General features: G+C 36.1%; 1 protein-coding gene across 1 annotated transcript; it reads right to left on the bottom strand.

The window, feature by feature from the left end:
- Positions 1-248: 248 nt before the first annotated feature.
- Positions 249-18,808, bottom strand: CUNH18orf63 (chromosome unknown C18orf63 homolog). The gene is given in 14 exon segments (XM_042808964.1): positions 249-1,732; positions 5,202-5,288; positions 6,510-6,629; positions 7,825-8,868; positions 10,205-10,388; positions 10,954-11,039; positions 11,139-11,235; positions 12,043-12,152; positions 13,487-13,563; positions 14,419-14,460; positions 16,184-16,295; positions 17,376-17,432; positions 17,914-17,992; positions 18,662-18,808. Coding segments are annotated over 13 exon segments (2,199 nt in total). The 5' UTR covers positions 18,796-18,808; the 3' UTR covers positions 249-1,732; positions 5,202-5,231.
- Positions 18,809-20,087: the final 1,279 nt, after the last annotated feature.

The following is a 20,087-nucleotide window of genomic DNA, read 5'->3' as shown; positions in this document are numbered from 1 at the left end:
CTTTTCATGCTGCTCCACATACAGCAAAAGGCAGCAGTGAAGATCCCTTCAGCACCAATAAACCCCTGCAAAGGCAGCCCCAGCACTAACCTCACCTCCCTAACAGCAGCATTTCCACCACCACTCCTGCACCTGGTGCATTTTCACTCTGTACCAAACATGTTGCTGCATATTTACAAGGGCTGGGAGGGTTAGAGTAATTCCCACCCACAGCACAGGCTAAGAAGGATTTGGCCATTTAGCACAAATGAATTATTCAGTAGTTTATTTGAAGTGGAACAAATGGAATATACAATAATTGTATTTTCTCTCTTTGGAGTATTATAATTGATAACACGAAGTGATGCAAACATTTTAAAACATGAGAGTGATGCAGAATGACTTCCGTTAATAAGGAGATACCAGGCAAATGCTGGAAACAGGCAGCACTTAAATAGCTACTATGACAGACAGACCAGATGAAGCACAAGCTTACATAGCATAGCAGAAAGACAACTTTTCCACAAGCTTTTCCATATTGTGAGAAAGGAAAAGATAGATTACATCTAAACAAACCTATGAAAGAATAACTAATCCACAGCAGTTGAAAAGTGGCTTTGGTATACCAGTTTTCAAACGACATAAATATGGTTTGGTTTCTTGATGAGTATATTGCTCTTTTTCGTGTTATTTGTGTGATGCAGTTTTTTTTATATTGTATGCAATAAATTTACAAATCACTGAAGTGCTCACTTTCTTTTAAATGCTGGCACCATTAAATTAGAACTATGCTAACATTTTCCATTTCAAATAAATAACGAAATGTTACGAAATAAACAAACTTGTTATTGCAGGAGAGAAAAATCCTAACATGAAACATGAGGCAAATAAAAACACAACCATGGCAATATCCAAAGTTTTCATAAAGCATGTGAAGTCTTACTGTACCAATTCCTTTAGAAAAAAAAAAAAAGGTTTTGGCAATGTATTACCAAAGCAAACCTTATACTACAATTTGATATCATTTGAGTTTAGAAATTGGTGTTTGCCTCTTAATTTCCACGTAACACAATAATATTCACTTACAAACAACAACAATGGAACCAAAATAATTCATATGTAAATTTGTAACTACATTTATTTTGATAAAATTACTTAAATGCCAGCAACATATATTTTGCATGAATTGCTCAAGAGCGGCATTGTGAACGGGACTTTAAAAACCCTTTATATCCAGTGGTTTTATCTGTGGGAATGGAAATTCACTAAAAGATATAACAGGAGCTAAAGAAGATGTAATCAAATCCAGCCTTGAGATCATTCCCTGACTAATAAAAACTACTTATTAGTTATTTTTGAACTATTTGACAAGAAGTTATTTAGGAATGTTTTACTGTTGAAACAAAGAGATGCAGATAATATAGCAAATAATTGGGTCATTAAATATGATTATGACATAAAAATACAAACTTGAAACTTCAAAATAACTTGGAACAGCAATCAGGCGTGTGAGCAAGTGCTTGGATAGACATAATGTGATTAAAGAATTCCAAACAATTAACTGAATTTCCACAACCATTTGAGGATTATTAACCTGAACTGTCTGGGGGAGGTGGTGACATATGGATTCACTTGACTGTATGTATTTAACCTTCAATTTTTCATCCAGAACAGGTAGCAGTGACATGACATAAACAGAGTAAAGGTCACAAAGCTCAGAGATCCTCAAGTACGTTAATGGCCTCTTGGAAGCCTGAATGAGGAAAACAGAAAAAGCTGAGATCACAAAAGAAATCTAAAGGCAACTCAGAACAGCACAGCTAATATGCAACAAAAGTTGGTGTATCTCTGTATTTGTGTTTTCCTTACAGAGTTTGTATCTAGAACATTCCAAGTTCTTTTTTTCCTTTTTTTTTTTTTTTTTTAAATCTTTACACAGAACAAATGAAAAAGCTGTCATTCATACATACTCAACCCTGTCTTTCCTCTAACATTTTGAGTATTTAAATTTAAATCCCTCAAAATATTGTTTTTGTGGTTCTGGAGACAGCAATTTCCATTGCAGAAGTACGTTCACCGCTTTTTAACTAGCTGAGATGAAGTCTTAGTTCTACAGAATTGTAACAGACAGAATCTGAAGAAACCATTCTCCAGCATTTTAAAATAGTTGACCATGCAGTAAATTGGATTAACCGCAATTTGGAACAAGCCTGCAGCAATGAAAAATGGACAGGATAATAGCAGTAACGTGATAACATCTACTTTTTGGAGCAAGGCTCTAACAACTTACTAAGGCATACAGACCAAAGGTTATTCCCGATCTGATTTGGAAATAAGCTTTCCTGCATTATAAAATAAATTGCTTTATCTTTGAGTGATTAAAGTGATTAAAAAATATTCAGAATCTTTTTTTCAATGAAAATACACATTTTCACCACGTATAATTTCCATGTAAATGTGTTCAAATTTATGTTATGTGTTCCTTCAATAAACAGATCATGCTATGTTTATATAACAAAAAGTTATTACTTCAACTTTATATTTTACATCAAGAAAGCACTTGAAAGATGGCTTTGTTTGAATTTCATACTGTATCGTTTCGATTACAAGAGAAATTCCTAAATGTTGGCTTGGGACAATCCACGTTTTAGAAGAAACAATATAATAGTGATCCAGCTCTCATATACAAAACTACTGAGAATTTTTACTTAATTCCAGTTGTGTGGATCCCCCACATTCATTGTGTGTACAGTATCCTTACATCAATGGTAGAAATTAATTTTGTGTAAAATATTAGTATTATTACTCTCTCAGATGAGTTTTTAGGTTCTCATTTGCTAAATGGAATTTGGCAACCATATCCAAAGGTCAGTATCCTACAACAACACAAAAGTAGAGCTACAGGAAGAGTTCTGTAGATGAGTGGCTTGGGAAATTCAGCTCTGCTATTTTGAGTATCTCCTTCCCCAGAGAGGGGGGAATTGTCTACACACAGATACAAACAGAATGAACGAGAATGGTTTAGTGCTAGAATTAAATATTAAGGATCTTAAAATATTATGTGCTTCTTTCAATAGCATTTTATATGCTTTATCAACATATCCCCTTTTTTTGGTCCAGTGAAATTGGGAAGAAAATCAGAATCACTCTGAATTCCTCAAGCAGTTTACAGGCTGTGAATGTGGCACATTAGTAACAAACCAACCCTTTTCAGAAGCTAATAGTAAAAAAAATAAAAAATGTTTTTACTGCCATGAATTACAAGATCCAAGTCATTCTTGTCAACTACATAACTGAATTCCACTCTAGGACCTTCTCACCTACAGCTGTTGCTGCACAGTAAATTTGAAAACTTAAAAGTAATTCTCAAGTGTTGAAGAAAAAACGTATTCTGAATGCAAGTACAGTAATACATCATAAAGAAAAATCAAAGCAAATTTTTTCAGAAATGAAATCGTAGGCACTGATCCAACAGCAGAAGTTATTTTAGCTCTAGTTTTGTTTTTAAGTCTCCAGTGCCGATGATGAACCCATACCAGTGGTATTCTTAGAAATCATATATTAAATATGTGATCAGACAAAGAGGAATGGTTTCAAGCTAAAAGAGAGAGGATTTAGACTGGATATAAGGAAAAAAGTTGTTCTACCATGAGGGTAGTGAAGCATTGACACGTGTTGCCCAGTGAGGTGGTGGATGCCCTGTGCCTGGAGACACTCAAGGTCAGGCTGGATGGATTCTGAGCAACATGATGTAGCTGCAGGTGTCCTGGTTCATTGCATGGGACTTGGAGACGTTTAAAGGTCCATACCAACTCAAACGACTCTATGATAAACACTTCATGAATGACAACTTGTTCTCCAGCATTTATGCTTTACTTACAATAATCAACTTGGCCATTTGGTGTCTAATCTATAAATTTCTATATTTCTGTTTTTATATATTTCTAATTTCTATAAACAAGAAAGTTGTAATTTTATGTACATTAAAAAGTTAAAGTTCTGGCCATTCTCAGGAACACGATCCCTGTCAGTTCTCAACAAGTCAGATGTCTATGCTCAATATGCTGAAACAGATCACATCTGTAGAAGGGTTATGCCTCAACTGTCTGGCTTTGAAACTAAAGCAGGGCAGATGAAACGCTAGATACAGAAATAGATTTGCTGAATAGCAGAATCCAAAGGCCCCATATGAAAATCTTCTATGGGTACAACAGACTTCCTTCAGGAAGAAAGGCAATTGATAGTAACATTCACCTGAGAGAATTTATCAACACTAAGAATAGAAGGACAAAAAGTATACGTCGGAGACAACATGCATATTTGGCTACTTGTTAGCATTATTGTTGAAGCCAAAAGCCAGATTAAAAGACACACAGTTTGTATTTTGCTTTTTTTTAAATTTGTATATTTTCTATTTGATTTGTGCTTATATTTTTGTACTGTTGTGTCTACGTGATCATTGTTCACACACCAATGTTTTTCTCTGAATAAATCTTCTTCTACATATCTCTAAAACAGTGAACTGGAAAGGCTTGCTCCTGCCTGCATATTTTTCTCCTAAAATGTGCAATATACTACTAGAGCAATAAAAGTAGTGGTTTTCATACATTGTATGCACCCTTAATATTCTTAGGAAAAGTTTATTCTATTCTGCAAGAGAGTTATCAGCAACAATCCATGCTGTGGGTTCAAGTATCTGGCCATAAAACTAATTTTTTTCATTTTGTATGACAGGCCATTTTGTCCTTGGATCTCGGCACCACAAAAGCATTTAGCTACCCTATTTCATGTAGTGGTATTAAATAACCACTGTAGTCCCACTGTAATGGTTTATAGTTTTAACTTTAGCTGAGGTTCAAATGAAACTCAGCAGCAGCAGAAAAAAAAAAAAAAGAAGTTTATTTTAGTCTAAAAAAAGAGCAAAGATACAAATTAAAGCCAAGTTCTCAGTACTAGAATATGCTTTTGTCTGTAACAAAAGGAAAAAAAATAAAGCAATGCTTTATTTGCTGGTGTCCAAAGAAACCAAGGACTTTGGCTTCTTGTTCCAGTTAACCTTGGCTTCTGCTACCTCTGTATTTTATTCTAGAAACCAGTTGTTTAGTAAAAGTGATTCGTTTGGAGACAGTTGATATCATAATCCATAAAATACAAAGGTTATTATAGACATGCAGTATTATTTGAATAATGAGAAAAATCCTTTAACTTCATAATGAACATACCCAGAATTCTCTTCAGTACTTCATCATATCCTAAATAAAAGGCTTACTTCTTTTGACTTTCTTTAATTTTGAGGAGCCTTCTTCTTTCTGTTAACAAAACAAACGAGCAAAAAAATCAGGAAAACAACTAAGCAGTAATACAAGCTAACAGCACAACTAAAAAATTTCTTCTGGATGTTCTCAAGCCTCCAGCCAAGGCTCCCCTTCATCTGTGCACCCAATTCACCGGTGCCAGCAGTAGTGTTGCTGCAGTGTGGGAATGGCAGGCAGCCAGCGAGGACTTGCTGCCACCTCCCTAAAGCAGCTTGCAGGGCTCTCAGGTCGACATACAAAGTGCAAAGACCCTTCATACTGCATGGGTAATGAGACCTCAAATGGTCATTGATTGCTCGAGATAAAACATAAAAGGCAAGGGAACCTGGATGGAAACAGAGATAGGTGTGTGCAACATATGCGCCTCCGGACTTATTTTATAGAGCGATTGCACAGTATGTTCTGCTGGCTATTAGCACAGATAATACTTACATCTCTGTGTAAGAAAATACAATTGTACTGAGCTTTAGACCCGCTCCTCACTGATCAGCCTAATTTCTAGACAGTAAAAGCATTAAGAATGTGAACGTAAAGAGAAAGAAATGAAAGATATAACTGAGTTTTGAAGGACTGACATTGAGAAGCAGAAGTGTAGCCTAGAGGTAAATACAAGTAATAACTAAGAGTAATGAAAAAATTAAGAGGATTTTAAATTACACACTATTGTCATTAGAACAGAATTTAGAGGAAAAGGTCAAAAAACACAATTGGTATTAGGAACCATTTAATTGCTGCTGTCCTTCCTAGTAATAAAACATCTGAAATACATTAAATAATTGAGAAAATATACCTTTTAAAATTCCACACTGGTTCATAACTAGCCTTTAGGAGTTCATTTCTACCTAAATAATGCTGAATTCAAGCATGTAACATGCACGTAACATTTACACAGCCAATAAGAATACCCACAGTTAAGCCAGACAGATAGAACTTTTGTCTGTACGATTCTACTTCAGAAACATATTTACATTATGTAACATCATTAAAGCTTTCATTCTAGTACTAACTTCTGCAGGAGACAAGAGTGTTAAATGCACATTTGAAATAATACCAGCATAAATGATCATTTTTGCCAAGAGTGGGCTCAGTAATATTTCTTTATTTCTCTGTTTTAAATGGAACATGATAAAATGATAAAGCTTATATTTTCCTTTTTATTTCTTAATTTGAGTTCTTGTAGATTGGACTAAGGGTGTATGTGTGTAGGTCTTTTACCTGTCTTTTTCTGGCAGAGCCTTTCTTTACAGATGCTTCCCTGTTGCTCTCCTTTGTTGAATGAATCAGATTTGAGGTCACTGCTTCATCACATGTCTACAGGGAACAAATATCTGACATCTTAAAGTATAGAAGTTTATACATTCATTGGAAAAAAAGAAAAAAAAACACCAACAGTATCTTGTCAATCAGATCTCACCAACAAGTATTTGTAATGTCTACCACTAGCAGCGTGAATTATGATCTCACTACTCCTCAAGCCAGGTTTCATCCTGATATCCTGACTTACCCTGTTTAGAAATTGCTTCATGTCTTGTCACTCTAGAAGCTAAAATGTGTCTATTAGATGGCAAAAAAGTCTTATGCCCCTTAGTTCCCAGTGGTTTGGCACTTAGGAGCTAATAAGTCTAAAAAACTGTGCACATGGAACGGTAAAAAATGCCAGGACATAACACATCACATCACATTTTATAGGTGAAAACAGAAGCACAACACATTTCATCCATGTGTCCTACCTGCAGGACATCATTCCCATAAAAATTGTACTGAAATCAGCTTAGCTATTTGTATTATCAAAATACAATAAGAATCACAGAAAATTCGGATTGTAGAGAATGCCTTGAGGTCATCTAGTTGCAACTTTTACTTAAAGCAGTGATAACTTCAAAGTTAGATCACATTACTTTGGGCCTCACCCAGTCATGTTTTAACAAACTGAACAGATAATAGTTCTATTTCTTCATGCAACTTATTCCAGTGCTTAGCTACTCTCACTCTGGAGATTATTTTCCTTATACCAAGGAGGAATCCTTTGTGTTGTGATTTGTACTTTTAGCAAAATTTAGATTAAACTCATATTTGCAAAACCTTCCATGTCATCTAACAGAGCACTGCTTTATATACTCTGCAGTCAGCACCACACAAACAACGAGGTTTGAGATTCATCCCAGAGACTGCTCATTAATATGGTTTTACAGTGACTGAACACTGAAAAAATCACCCTTAAACAAATCTTGATAGACTGATAGAACAGTTTTAAAGAAATTGAAACTAGTTATTCCACCTTAAAAGCCTGAAATAAATAAATAAAAAAACTATCTGTCTCAGAGGTCGAAGTAAATCATCTTCCCTTCCAGAACAACACTGGAAATTGTTAATTTCAAAACATTAATACATGTGGTAGAAATTTCAGATAATTTTAGACAATTATATTGAGAATGATGGCAGAACATGATGAAAGACACCCTCTTTATCGCCCAGTGTTGTTTCAGAATATGCTGATTTTGTGAGAACCAGTGACTGTTCTTTACTGTACCTGTTCACAGACAGAGTTGGAAGGAAGACAGGTTGTCTTAGCAATACAGTTCTTAGAACCGTAGGATGCTTTGCTTTCATCATTTTTGGCAATGCACACTGTATCATTTAAGATGGATTCATGAATATTTAACCCTCGTCCTTCATTTGATTTCTTTGTTTGTTGCTGTAATAAACTGGAATTTCTCATTTCATTCTCTAATTTACAATTCTGCAAATGTACTTTCTTTGACTGGTATTGTTTCCTGAGAACTTGTATGGCATATTGACTTGCAAAATTTTTTCCCACTCTTGAATTGGAAGTGGAAGATGCACATGTATTTAGTTTTGGACTGATATCAGATTTCTGAAGCGCTGACCTAACATTCTTATGCAGTGAAGGAGAGTTTGCCTTATTGTGACTTACTTCACATGAACTCCAACCTGCAGCTGAGTTACTGGAAGAGTCAGAATTAATCATTTGTCCACTGGACTCTGTTCTCCACTGAAATACAGATACGTCTTGTTTTATACATGCTTTCTCAGTAATTATCTGAAGCGAGTTGCTGTGAGTAGCAGGCTTATAAACCCCAGCTAAGCTGGACTTGCAAACAGTCAACATAGAAGATTTAACACATTTTACCAGTGATTGTCTTTCAACATTTTTTCTTTCCTTCCCATCAGTTTGATTTGTGGTGTTTCCATTCATCTGTGTTAACCTTCCTTTGAAAATTGGTATAATCTTACTAATCTTTTTTGGAGGGTGTTTAAAGGCGGAGCTTCCAGGCACTCCTAAGGACTTCCAAAGTGGTAGTTCCGATATTCCAGGTATTTGCTTACTGATTAATTTCTCAGTTGCTTCAACGCTGATCTCTTCTGCACTTTCCTTGCTACTTGAAGAAGTGTGCGGTTTTGGCTCTTTGATCAAATGCTCCATCCAGTGGCTGTTCTCCTTACTGCGTGAGGAAGAAATGCTAGCCAAAGCCTGTTTCCTTGGAGGTGTCTGGGTCAGGGATACTACACAAACCATCTCTCCAGCCAATTTCATAGACTCAGACTGTATTTCCTGCAATATAGGGAGAGCTGCTAAACTCAATTAACCGGGTTTAAAAATCTGATCACCTAATGCATCTCTATACAATATATATGATACACTCAACAATATATAACCATACAAAATCCTGTTTTGAATTATAACTGCCTGTATTTTTGAATAATATTTTCTTGTAACCATAACTGAAGATCCATTTTTTCCTTTCCTAGTTTTTCTGTTGTTTATAAACTATGCTGCAATATTGTATTTCTCAGAAGGAAAGTCTTAAATTACAGATATTATCATTGACTCAGAATCATAGAACAGTATGGGTTGGAAAGGACCTCAAAGCCCACCCAGCCCCACCCCATGCCATGGGCAGAGCTGCCCTGGGCCCCATCCAACCTGGCCTTGAGCACCTCCAGGGATGGGGCACCACAGCTTCTCTGGGCAGCTGTGCCAGAGCCTGAGTGAAAAATTTTCCCCTAACAGCAAACATAAATCTCTCATCTTGTAGTTCAAAACATTCTTCCTTGTCCTGCCATTACCAGACCATGTAAAATATCTGTTATTACTTTGGTTCAGTGATTCTCAACCGGACAACGCCCTTTCAAAGGGGTCTGCAGGGAGTTTGTCTGATAGGCTCTTAGGACTAATAAAGGCATCTATATTTTGAACAAAAGTTGTCTGGATGCCTATAAAAACTGCAGATGACAAGGAGAAACCATCCTAGCTTTGATCATTGAAGAGACCTAAATAGGAACTGTGTTCTGAAAGAGGATTATAGTATTTTAAAATCTCTGCAATTTCTGTCAGCATTCTTTGTTGAGAATTAATTACTTCACTTCTTTCACATACTGCTGCCTGAGAAATTTGAGTCTCAGTCTTTGTTAAAACTCCAATTAAGGGTGTTGTGCCTCCTCTCCATCACCAGCCAGATTAAATCTAACAGCTGGAGTGCTTTTAAATGCCCAAGTTTATGCAACTTAATTTTTCCCTTAGTTTGTTTTTTAAAAAATAATTTGCAGAATATCTTTAAAACTTATTATTCTGAAAGGAGTGTGGGAAAGTCCTGGAAACTTGACTGTAAAATAAGGATGATAGAACAGCAAATACTGATGGCAACAAATTAATGCTATAACACTAATTCTAATGCTAATTTCCTTTCTAATGTATTTTTCAACTGAACAACAATATAACAATGTAAAATAATGACACATTACACATTTATTAAAAAGAACTTGATCATTGTTGAAAGCACACATTCATGCTGTCACTGAGTTCTGAATATCACAAAGCTTACTTCAAATCAGAAACAGAATACATGGTACTAGTATTTTTATTAAGAAAAAAATGACAAAAACCTTACACACACTGGGGTCCGGGAGAGTTCCTGTGTAGCATAAAGTGCTTTGCTTGACATCCTTACTGGAAATCCACACAGGTGTGAAAACTTAGCCTTTGCATCAGAAATAAAAGAATTCAATACACTTTCTGAATCTGTTCTAGGGAAATACTGCACTGGCTGACTCCGAATGCATCTCAGAGGGTACCTGAATAGTGTTCAGGGATACATAACAAGCTTCTTTGTATTTTCACAATTATGAATCACTTTCCTTTAGAAAAAAATATGAAGTATGTCTAAAGATTTTTTTTCTCCAGAAAGTTGAAGAAAAGCATCTACTTTAAGTGACCGAAGCTTATAAACTGACAGGACTTCAAACGTTCTACCCTACTGCAATAATGGTATATAACCTTTAATCTAGTCTTTCCTAGCAAGAAAATCTCTTTACAATAAATATTTGCTCACCACAGTTTTACAGAAATAGTGTTAATTTAACTGTTCCTTTTAAGGCACCATTTAGATTGGCAATATCATATTTACAGAAGCTGAGAAGCAACCTGACCTATTTGACTTCCTATTATTCTAGCATATAATTTCTAGCATAAAATTCTAGCACAGACAGATGTAATTTTTTGTTTCAGTTTGACTAACAATACAATTCCACTGATTTCTGGAAATTGTAGAAGAAAATGTGGAGCATTCAAAAATGAAAATTTAGGTCTCAGCCAGCAGAGTGATAGAGAACGTGGAACAAAAACATTCTCAAAGGATACGTAAATAACCTTTCCCCTATTGGCTTGAAGTAAACACTCAAATATATTTCTCTCCCTTCAGTATTCTCTGGAAGAATATATCCATACTAAAAAACAAACAAAAAACCCCACAAATGTGCATTACAAATTTAAGTTCATATTAAACATGAGGAGGAGAGGGAAAATACGAAACCAGTGCTTTTTACCAGATTCTTCCAGTGCATCTGAAATTCTTCATATGAGTGGAAAGGAGATCCTGGAGGAATTCCATGGCTGATGTTTATGATCTGACCCATTTTCATGCTGTGCACAGGTGGAAAAAATGCTTATAAAGGATGTCATAAAGCTCATTTGAAAATACATTGGACTTTGAGGGAAAAAAAAAAAGAAAAAAAGAATCAGGCACTGAAATGGGCCCAGGGAGGAGGAGTCACCAACCCTGGAGGTATTCAAGGAGTGTTTGGACTTTGTGCTGAGGGACACGGGTTAAGTGGGAACTACTGGTGACAGGAAGATGGTTGGACTGGATGAGCTTGTAGGTCTTCTCCAACCTTGATGATTCTATGATTCCATGATTATTTGGCATTTAAAGTATTATTATTCTCCAGTTTTAAGAACTAACATCTTCAGTTCATAAGATAGCAGAGCAAAAGCAACATTTCCTGAAATATAGACAAGAGCTTGGAACCTACAAGGCTGATTGCACTCATCTGTAATACCCACTTGTAATACCTACTACCACTGAGTATAGAGCAAATTAAAACATATAATGACTTCTGACACTTATGATGAAAGCCATAGGTGAGGATTGAGACAGTCTGTGGCAGAGATGTAAATATTTTTATCTTTAAATTTACACTTCCTTCTACAATTATACTCAAAGAAAAGTAACATTACAACAGTAGCAAAGAGTACTAAAATTGAAACGATGTTTAAACACATAATTTGTGATTCACTCGTTTTTCTTTCACATTTTCCATAACACTGAGACCTAGAAGGAAAATTTCCTGAATGTAAAACGTGTTCTTATCACTAGCACTGAATTTACAATTTGAATGGCATATGTTCCAAGAAATATTTGTTTCTGCTGTAATTTAAACAAATGCCTACCTTGGCAAAACATAGCACCAGTTAGTTAATATGGAATGACCATCAATAACTGTGTTTTCATTGCTTTCAAACAGCTTTATGGCGTTGGCCGAAATATCAAAATCTTCCAGCTTAAAATAGAAAAAAGTTATTTGCAAATATCTCTATAGTAGTACAAAATTTAAATATAAACACTAATTGTATATCACAATATAATGAAATTCATACATTATTCATTCATCTCTCACAGACTCTTTATGAAATAAGTGAAATCAGTGAAATTTAAATATTGTGTTAATAAGAATACAAAACAAACTAAGAACTGTCTCACTTTCATGCAGAGTTTCTGAGTTTAATTTTAAAAAACATGTTCGACTGCCTAGGAACTTCAGAAGCCACTCTGCATGATCAAGTGATTTGAGGTTGTGGACGCCCCATCCCTGGAGGCATTCAAGGCCAGGCTGGATGTGACTCTGGGCAGCCTGGTCTGTTGGCTGGTGACCCTGCACATAGCAGGGGAGTTGAAACTAAATGACCATTGTGGTCCTTCTCAAACCAGGCCATTTTACGATTCTATGAAGTGCCAAGATCCCAGCAACAGAATTAGAACACATTCTCACAAAGGAAAAATTTGGTTGTTGGGGCCAACCTAACACAGATTTAAAAAACATTTTCTCATTCTATGCTCTAGCATGGTTTGCATTTCTTAAATGATAAGAAAATCAGTCAATTTCTGTTTTAGAAAAGTATTCAAATAGTCAAACAGACAATGAAGCCACACCACGATCCCTTCCATTAATCCAATTCCAAAATGACGTAAGGACAGCTTTAATATTCATGCTGTCCAATTAGGTCACAAAAGAAATCTTATTTTTTCTGTTCTTTAAAAGAATACTTTGGATCCAAAATACTTATTTTGGAAAAAAAAAAAAATCAGAAAATCTAACAAATATGCCTCTGTATGTGTGGATGTACTGACATGGCCAATTTTTAGCCTCAGCCATTACTTCTTAAGCCATTTACAAAGATGCACAACAGGCTGCTCCTGCGTTTTGGAAGCTGCATAGAAAACACAACAAATTCCAGAAAAAACACATCCATTTACCTTATACATAGTGCTGACATATTACCTGCAGCTTCACTTCTAATATGTTACTCAAAACTGGTTATTTATTACAGTGAGATTGTGACTTGCTTTTAGAAAAGACTGTTAGAAGGAAATTTAGAAAGTAGTCTAGAATCTGTATGACAAAGATACTTGGAATGCGTGCTGGAATGCCTCAATATAAAAAAAACACGGGTGTTACACACTTAATGATTGTATAGTTAGTCAAAGTGATTACTTCTTAATACATCAGAAATAAGCCATTCTATCCCCATCATGCTAATTGTAAGTCACCTAGCAGAAATGAAGATAAAGAGTAGTAAGATAAATACAGCCATAGAAAATAGAACTGTGTAATACCTCAGGGGGTGGTAATCGGACTGAGCAAGCCTCCACACTGATGCAAAGCTGCTTCTCTGATACATTGATGTCTAGAACTAAAATAAAACTGAAAGTCCAAAGTCCTGTTCCAAACCACAACTCAACTGTTAAGCTGCTGAAGCAAATGATTTTTTACAGCCATTGCTGGTTAAAGTACTGAGTTTAAAAAACAGATCTCAGCATGGAAATAAAAATTGCATTTTAAGAATGAAAATAAACCCAACAACTAACTGCAATCTATACATCCCCCTGTGAACTCAGGGCCATCCATGCAACTGGGAGCTCGAAACTATACGTTTGACCAGGGCAAGCACTTACTGACTTTCCTCTGAAACATTCACCCACCTGTGGTGCAGAGTCTGAATGCATTACACTTCCAAATATATATTCTTGCTGCAAATTGGATGCCAAAATATTCATCTGTTGTAAATTGGATTCAATACCCCAAAATGTAATCTTTCATTTTTATACCAGAGTTTTAAAAATAAATTTAGTTTTGTATTTCCTGCAATAGTTAAGCAGCATGCTTTAATTTTGCAAACTGCAAACAGTCAGTTTTGTTCCTTTTCCTATCTATTATTATGATTAGGCTTCCACGCTGTAATTTTAGGCCAGTGCATTTAAATTGTAATAACCATAATATTTTAATGATAGGTTTTAACCTATAGCTATAGATTAATAGTAGAAAAAAAACTACTTATCTGTGTGTAATCTTACAAGGGTTCAGACAAATTGACAACAATTACATAGAAAAAAAACAGTCTGCCATCAAGGCTGTTTTGTCTGAGATTACTTCAGAATGAAAAAATATTATGCTGTAATAAGATAGAGGCATCATTTCAACCTTAAGTTGACATAACTACACCTTATTCACTTACACAAGGTTACTCCTAACAGAAAGCTGTACTTACCAACTGCATTCTGCTTTCCTGTTTGAGACAAAAAATCTCTTCCTTAATAATGCAAAATAAATAAATATTATTTTCTAAACTATTAGCATCTTAAACAAAAAGCAAGCTAGACAAAAGTATATTAATGGATAAAAATTCACAGATTTCTTTTTCTTCTGAGAAGGAACTTACACATAGAAATATTTCTAATTGACTAAAAGGTCCATGAATTCCTTAAATTCAAAATCAAAGCTGTATAGTACTACCATACGTTTTAACACCTACCACAAACTTTGCCAGACTTAGCAATGCACACATGATTAAGCAAGCTGCATGCACCAGGAGCATGCCCATTGTTTGCTAAAGTTTCACTGAAGCTGCATTTTATATGAGCTACTACCTAGCCTTCTACTTGTTATTACTGAATAAGCTGATTTCACAGACGTGTATGCCTTGAAGACACTGAAAAGAAAGATACTGCTAATACTGTGGCTAGAAATAACAGCACATAGCCCTTTTCTCATTGTATATTTTGAATGATCTACACAACAGCTTTACTTAGTAGGAAAACACCATAGCATCTGAAACACCTATTTTTTCATATTTCAGTAATTTGAAATCTTAATGCATAATATAGAGATGTCAGGCAACAGAACTTCTATCCAGAAGAACAAAAAATGAGTAGGAGATTCTATAATCAACAAACACACAGATGTAACAGTCATGAAATGTACCAAAGAGTTTAGGTATGCAGTTACAAAGCCAAAACAGAATAGAGAGGATGCATACCCATATCCTGGGCTCACTATGAAACTCCAAAACAGGGACCTCTCAAAGGGGGGTCCTCCCTCACTAGGGGTCAACTCCTATATGGGTCTAGGAGAGGTGAGCCAGGCTCCACATCTTCTGGCAGCACAGCTGAATTGCCTTCACCTGTGCTCCCATGGCTGACTCATTGCTCGCCTCAGGTGATCAATCAGAGGTTCAGGCCGTGATTCAGCAGTTCCCATACAGAGGTAGATGATAGAAAAATGCTTCTGTACTAGAAAAACATAGTCAAGCCTAGCAGTTCCATTGATGAAAGCACAAATCTGAAAAACAGATGATGTTCTTAGAAGACATTTACTGTTGTAGGGGGGCTGTTAGGTCACAGCCTGAATTGGTGATTGAGCACCTGGTGAAGGGGTATGGCTGATCCAAGGAGCACAAATTGTTTGCATCTGTGCTCCCCACATGATCAGAAGGGGTGGACCCAGCATGGAGTCATGCTGGGCTCATATAAGGGCCAGCCATAGAAGGTAGAGCATCTCTTGGGTTTAGGCTACTTTCTGGGAAGGAGTGCTGTGTATTTGGAGAGTCTTTTCCCTGCCTGGGTGAGTTTGACTTCTTTTTTCTCCTGTATGTGTTTATTGGCCAACCTGCATAATGCTTTGCTTAGTATAGCTGGGAATCTGTGAGCAGTGCAAATGCTTTGCTTAGTATAGCTGAGAGCCTGTATGATCTCATTTCTTTGTGAGCAGCACAGCTATGTGGTAATATCTGATTTGGAAATGATTAATTCTCTATGTTACACTCAGTTAAAATAACTTAGTCCATTATAAAGAGGAAAAGATAAAAAAGATGTTGGTTTTTTTTAGGTTTAAAACTTAAATAAAGGAGTAAATAAGCAATGAAAATGTAACTAAAGAAAAGACATATGGAAATAATATAGTAGTTAAAGTAAGGAAAGTAACTGCAATAATAAAAAAAACAAACGCTTGATTCTTAATCTGAGTGTGTGGAATACCTTGCACCAGGAGATGACCAGCCTTGTTCCACCTAGGTGTAAGTCTGGCTGTAAGTGTGTAGGAGAGACAGTTTTGGAGGATGGCTGGATTAACTTTTTGTGGTGCTGCCAGCTAAAAACCATCAATGAGAAAAGAGGAAAAAAAATACTTAATGTATCTTTTGTAAAGATTTATATCAGAATCTTAGCAAAGATACTGTTACTTTTAAGTCAAATCTGAGTGTAAGTTACACCTCTTTTCATCTACATAGCTACAAATTAGCATAGTATTTGATATAAACATCTAGATTTTGTGGTTTGTTGGAGTATGGTGCGCTACAATTCATTTGATGTTTTCATAGGGATTATAACTCCATTCACTATGGTTTTTTTCCACAATGGAGCTATCTATTACATATCTTCATACAAAAGCCACAGCTTCCAAAACTTAGGTATATTAAGTTTGTGTGAAATTCCAGACTTCTTGCAATGGCTGAAGCAACATGCACGGAGCTTTGCTCGTGTACAGTACTACTTGTTTGTTTGACTCTACTGTATAGCTGCATGAAAGCAATACCTACAACTGGTATATAATAATACCTACAACTGTGCCAGCACTTTGACTGCAATTAGTTTTTGTGAGTTAGCAATTTCAGTACCTCCACACATCTATAAAACCCACAAATAGTGCATACTAAAAGATAGAAAAGCATATGCAGAATGGCCTGAAACAGGAACTGCTGTTATGCTTCTGGGTTCTGTCTCTTTTCTATGCTTCACTTTTGTTTCTGAGACACCCAATCCTATGTGGGCCTGGGAGAACAAAACATGAGTGGGGAAATATTCAGCTCTCTAACACCTCATCAACAGAACCTACAGGACATGTGGGTAGCTTCACACCACCAGAAGGACTCTTCAGTCTGTCTTTGCCTCAAGGTTAAATGTTAATGCTTTTGAACAGGATTAGGACCCCACTACAGCAGAGGAATCTAGTGAAATTGCTTAGGGAGGTTCTTAAGGTTTTTGGCTGATTGAGTATACTTATTATACTCAGATTAATGAGATACATTTTGACAACAGAATGGGCTTAAAACTTCGAACTTTCTCTTCTGTAGAGCAAATTGCTTGCCCTGTGAAAAATACTTGTCTTTGTCAACAGCAGTCACAGACAGATGTAACTGTCTGAAGAAGTGAGATGTCTTCCAGCACTTACAGTAGCTCCTTGTCTTTCTACATATGCTTCACATAATCCTGATTTGTAGAATGGTATCTAAAAAGAAAATTCAAGTGTCTGAAATTGAAGAGAATTTTATCAAACCTTACATCTTGACCATTGGTATTGCTGACTTAGAAAAAGAATACTGAGGAGTACTTAAAGAAAATAGCACGTTCTATGCTTTCAAGGGGAGTAACAGCAAAACTATATTTAGGTGTTTGCCATGCAACAATCTCATTTCTTGGTGAAGATGCATTGCCAAGTGAGCAATAGACTGCCCAAAACAAAGTGGCAGAACCTGGCTCTGCTGTTCTTTGTGGCATCTTACCAAGTCAATTCTGTTCCACAAGAGGTTCACTCCTTGAGAAGATAATTTCATCAAAAGAAAAAGACCTAAGCACTCATCAACATTACTAATGCATAGTACAAGTGTGATTGAAATTACAAGAATAACTTATTCTTGGTGCTCAGAGTCCTTTGTGAAGATGTGTGGTTATATGAAACTACATATCCTTATTTATTAGTGGTTACTGACCGCCATGACAACTGAAATTTGATTTAATGTTCCAATAACAGGTGCAGAAAGGACGTCTTGATACAGGAATATTAGCTGTCTGTAGATTTAAAAAAATAGGAAAACTTTAAAAATAAACTCCCACTTTTAGTTTATTTTGTCTTACTATTAAAAAGATAATACATTGATTCTGATTTTTTTTTTAATCAGTTTCCAGTGGCTCAGTGTAATGTGTCAAACCCAATTTACTTATTCTTAACCAACCCACCCACCCACAGAGGTCTAAGGCACAGATCACAGGCCTTAGGGAAATTAACAGATCTGCCTCAAAGTATTCTATCTGGCAGAATTTCTCATTTCTTCCCTTTACAGGGAATGGAATAACACTTTCTGAATGCAAGGAATGTGCACGTTCTTTCTGAGTATCCTGTTCATTGTCTCAACCTACAAAAAGCATTACAGTATCTCAAAAGATGTACCTAAAGCATTCCAAGTTTGTATGTTTACAGAGTAACTTCACACATTCATCAGTTTCAAGTAAGTTGTTCTGTAAGTTTTAACTGATGGCATTTAAAAACACAGTAGTATATTTTTTCTCCAAAGCCAGCACATCACCCATCAAAAACCATAAATCACTTTGAAAAAATGTCATAGTGTTTACTGCTAATAAGAATTGTGCTGATCTTATTACAGCTAATTCTAGTTGCACTAATAACATTGCTGAATAGCAAACACCAGTAGCTTCTGAAAATAACTCATAATTAATTACCTGCAGACTTTTATCTGAGTGCTCCTCATCTCACTTTCTGGTAACTGGGGGCTCAGTGTTATTGTAGCAGCACAGAGTTTCTGCAGATCTGGCAGACTGGCAAAGAATAGAGACTGATGCCTTCTGTCATTCATGTTCTACCGCTGATTTCACTGAAACAGAACCTGGATCTTACAGGAATGAATTGCATTCTTTAAAGGTAGGTATTTACAGAACTTTGGAAGGATGTGATATCAGATAAACCACTAATCAGTTAATTGTCTTCTGACAAGATTAGATAGGTAATATACGTATATGGTGAACAGAAGCAGGCAGCACAACATACTTTTTTAAAATAAATGTGTTATACTTTATTTTCTTTTAAGAACCAGAATATTAAGACTAAACAAGGGTGAAAATATCCCTTACACGTTGTGAGTTTATGTTTAGGCTGGAATCTATCTGGGATCCAAGTGCTGAGGAATTCTTCGGTGAAGTTTGTCCCCTACTGGCTGGCAAGAAAATTAAAGTGCCAGGAGCTCAGCAGAGAGAGACACCCTCACCAAGTCATACAAGGACCCCTCCTAGTGCTGCAGGAGACTTGTGCACTCCCTGCTTAAATCCACCACTCGTCAGGTGACAGGTCAGTGCTGTATCCTTGCCTATGTGAAAGGCAGTATTTTCTTACGCAATACTGCAATCTCTACTGATTCAAAATCACATTAAGCATGTTGTTTTCCTATTCTCATACTCAAAGAAGGTATGCAAAGCAGCATTTTTGTCTCAGTGGGTATCTTAGTTGTGGGTATCTTAGTTACATTCTGACACAGCTGTAAAAAGAGAACAGACTTGTTCTTTGGAGTGGAAGGTGATTTGACATATAGTGGTTCTAATGAAGCTATATCTCACAACCTAAGCTTTGCCTTAAAATAGAAATTGACTACATTTTGTGGGCAAGAGCATGAGGCGGTTTGGGGGAGGCAGTTTGGGGCTCAGGCCACAATATTATCTTGAATTACATGTGACTGGATATTTTAGAGAGTTAGAATGCAGAGCATGTGTATGCTGATTGCTGTAACACAGACCAGGCCTGCTGCAACTCCATAATTTTTGGAATTTTTCTAAAAAAGCATTGAAAAGAAGAACCAAAATAGCCAGAAGTTCAGACAAAGGACAAGATCCTACTATTCCTTCTTGCTATTTCTCCCACAAATGGGCGGAGAGAGCAGTCAGTGTAAACTGTTATCATTCTGTAATGCTTTGCACAATTCAAATAGCAATAACTATTTCAGGACTATACACTGAGCAGAGACAGGAATTTCTTCCTTTCCCTGAACTTGCTCCTCAAAATGCATTGTTGGTAAGAAAGACCAATGCTAACAAATTTCGAGAGTGTGAATAACATAGTTACAGTTGCTACCTGGTTTTCTGTTAGGTGCCTACTGTA

The sequence above is a fragment of the Centrocercus urophasianus genome, unplaced genomic scaffold (genome assembly GCF_019232065.1).
Source record: "Centrocercus urophasianus isolate 14NV4802_14NV808 unplaced genomic scaffold, USGS_Curo_1.0 seq_11, whole genome shotgun sequence".
Lineage (NCBI taxonomy): Eukaryota > Metazoa > Chordata > Aves > Galliformes > Phasianidae > Centrocercus > Centrocercus urophasianus.
Note: the sequence above shows the minus strand (reverse complement) of the source record. Positions and strands in the feature narration are given on the sequence as shown.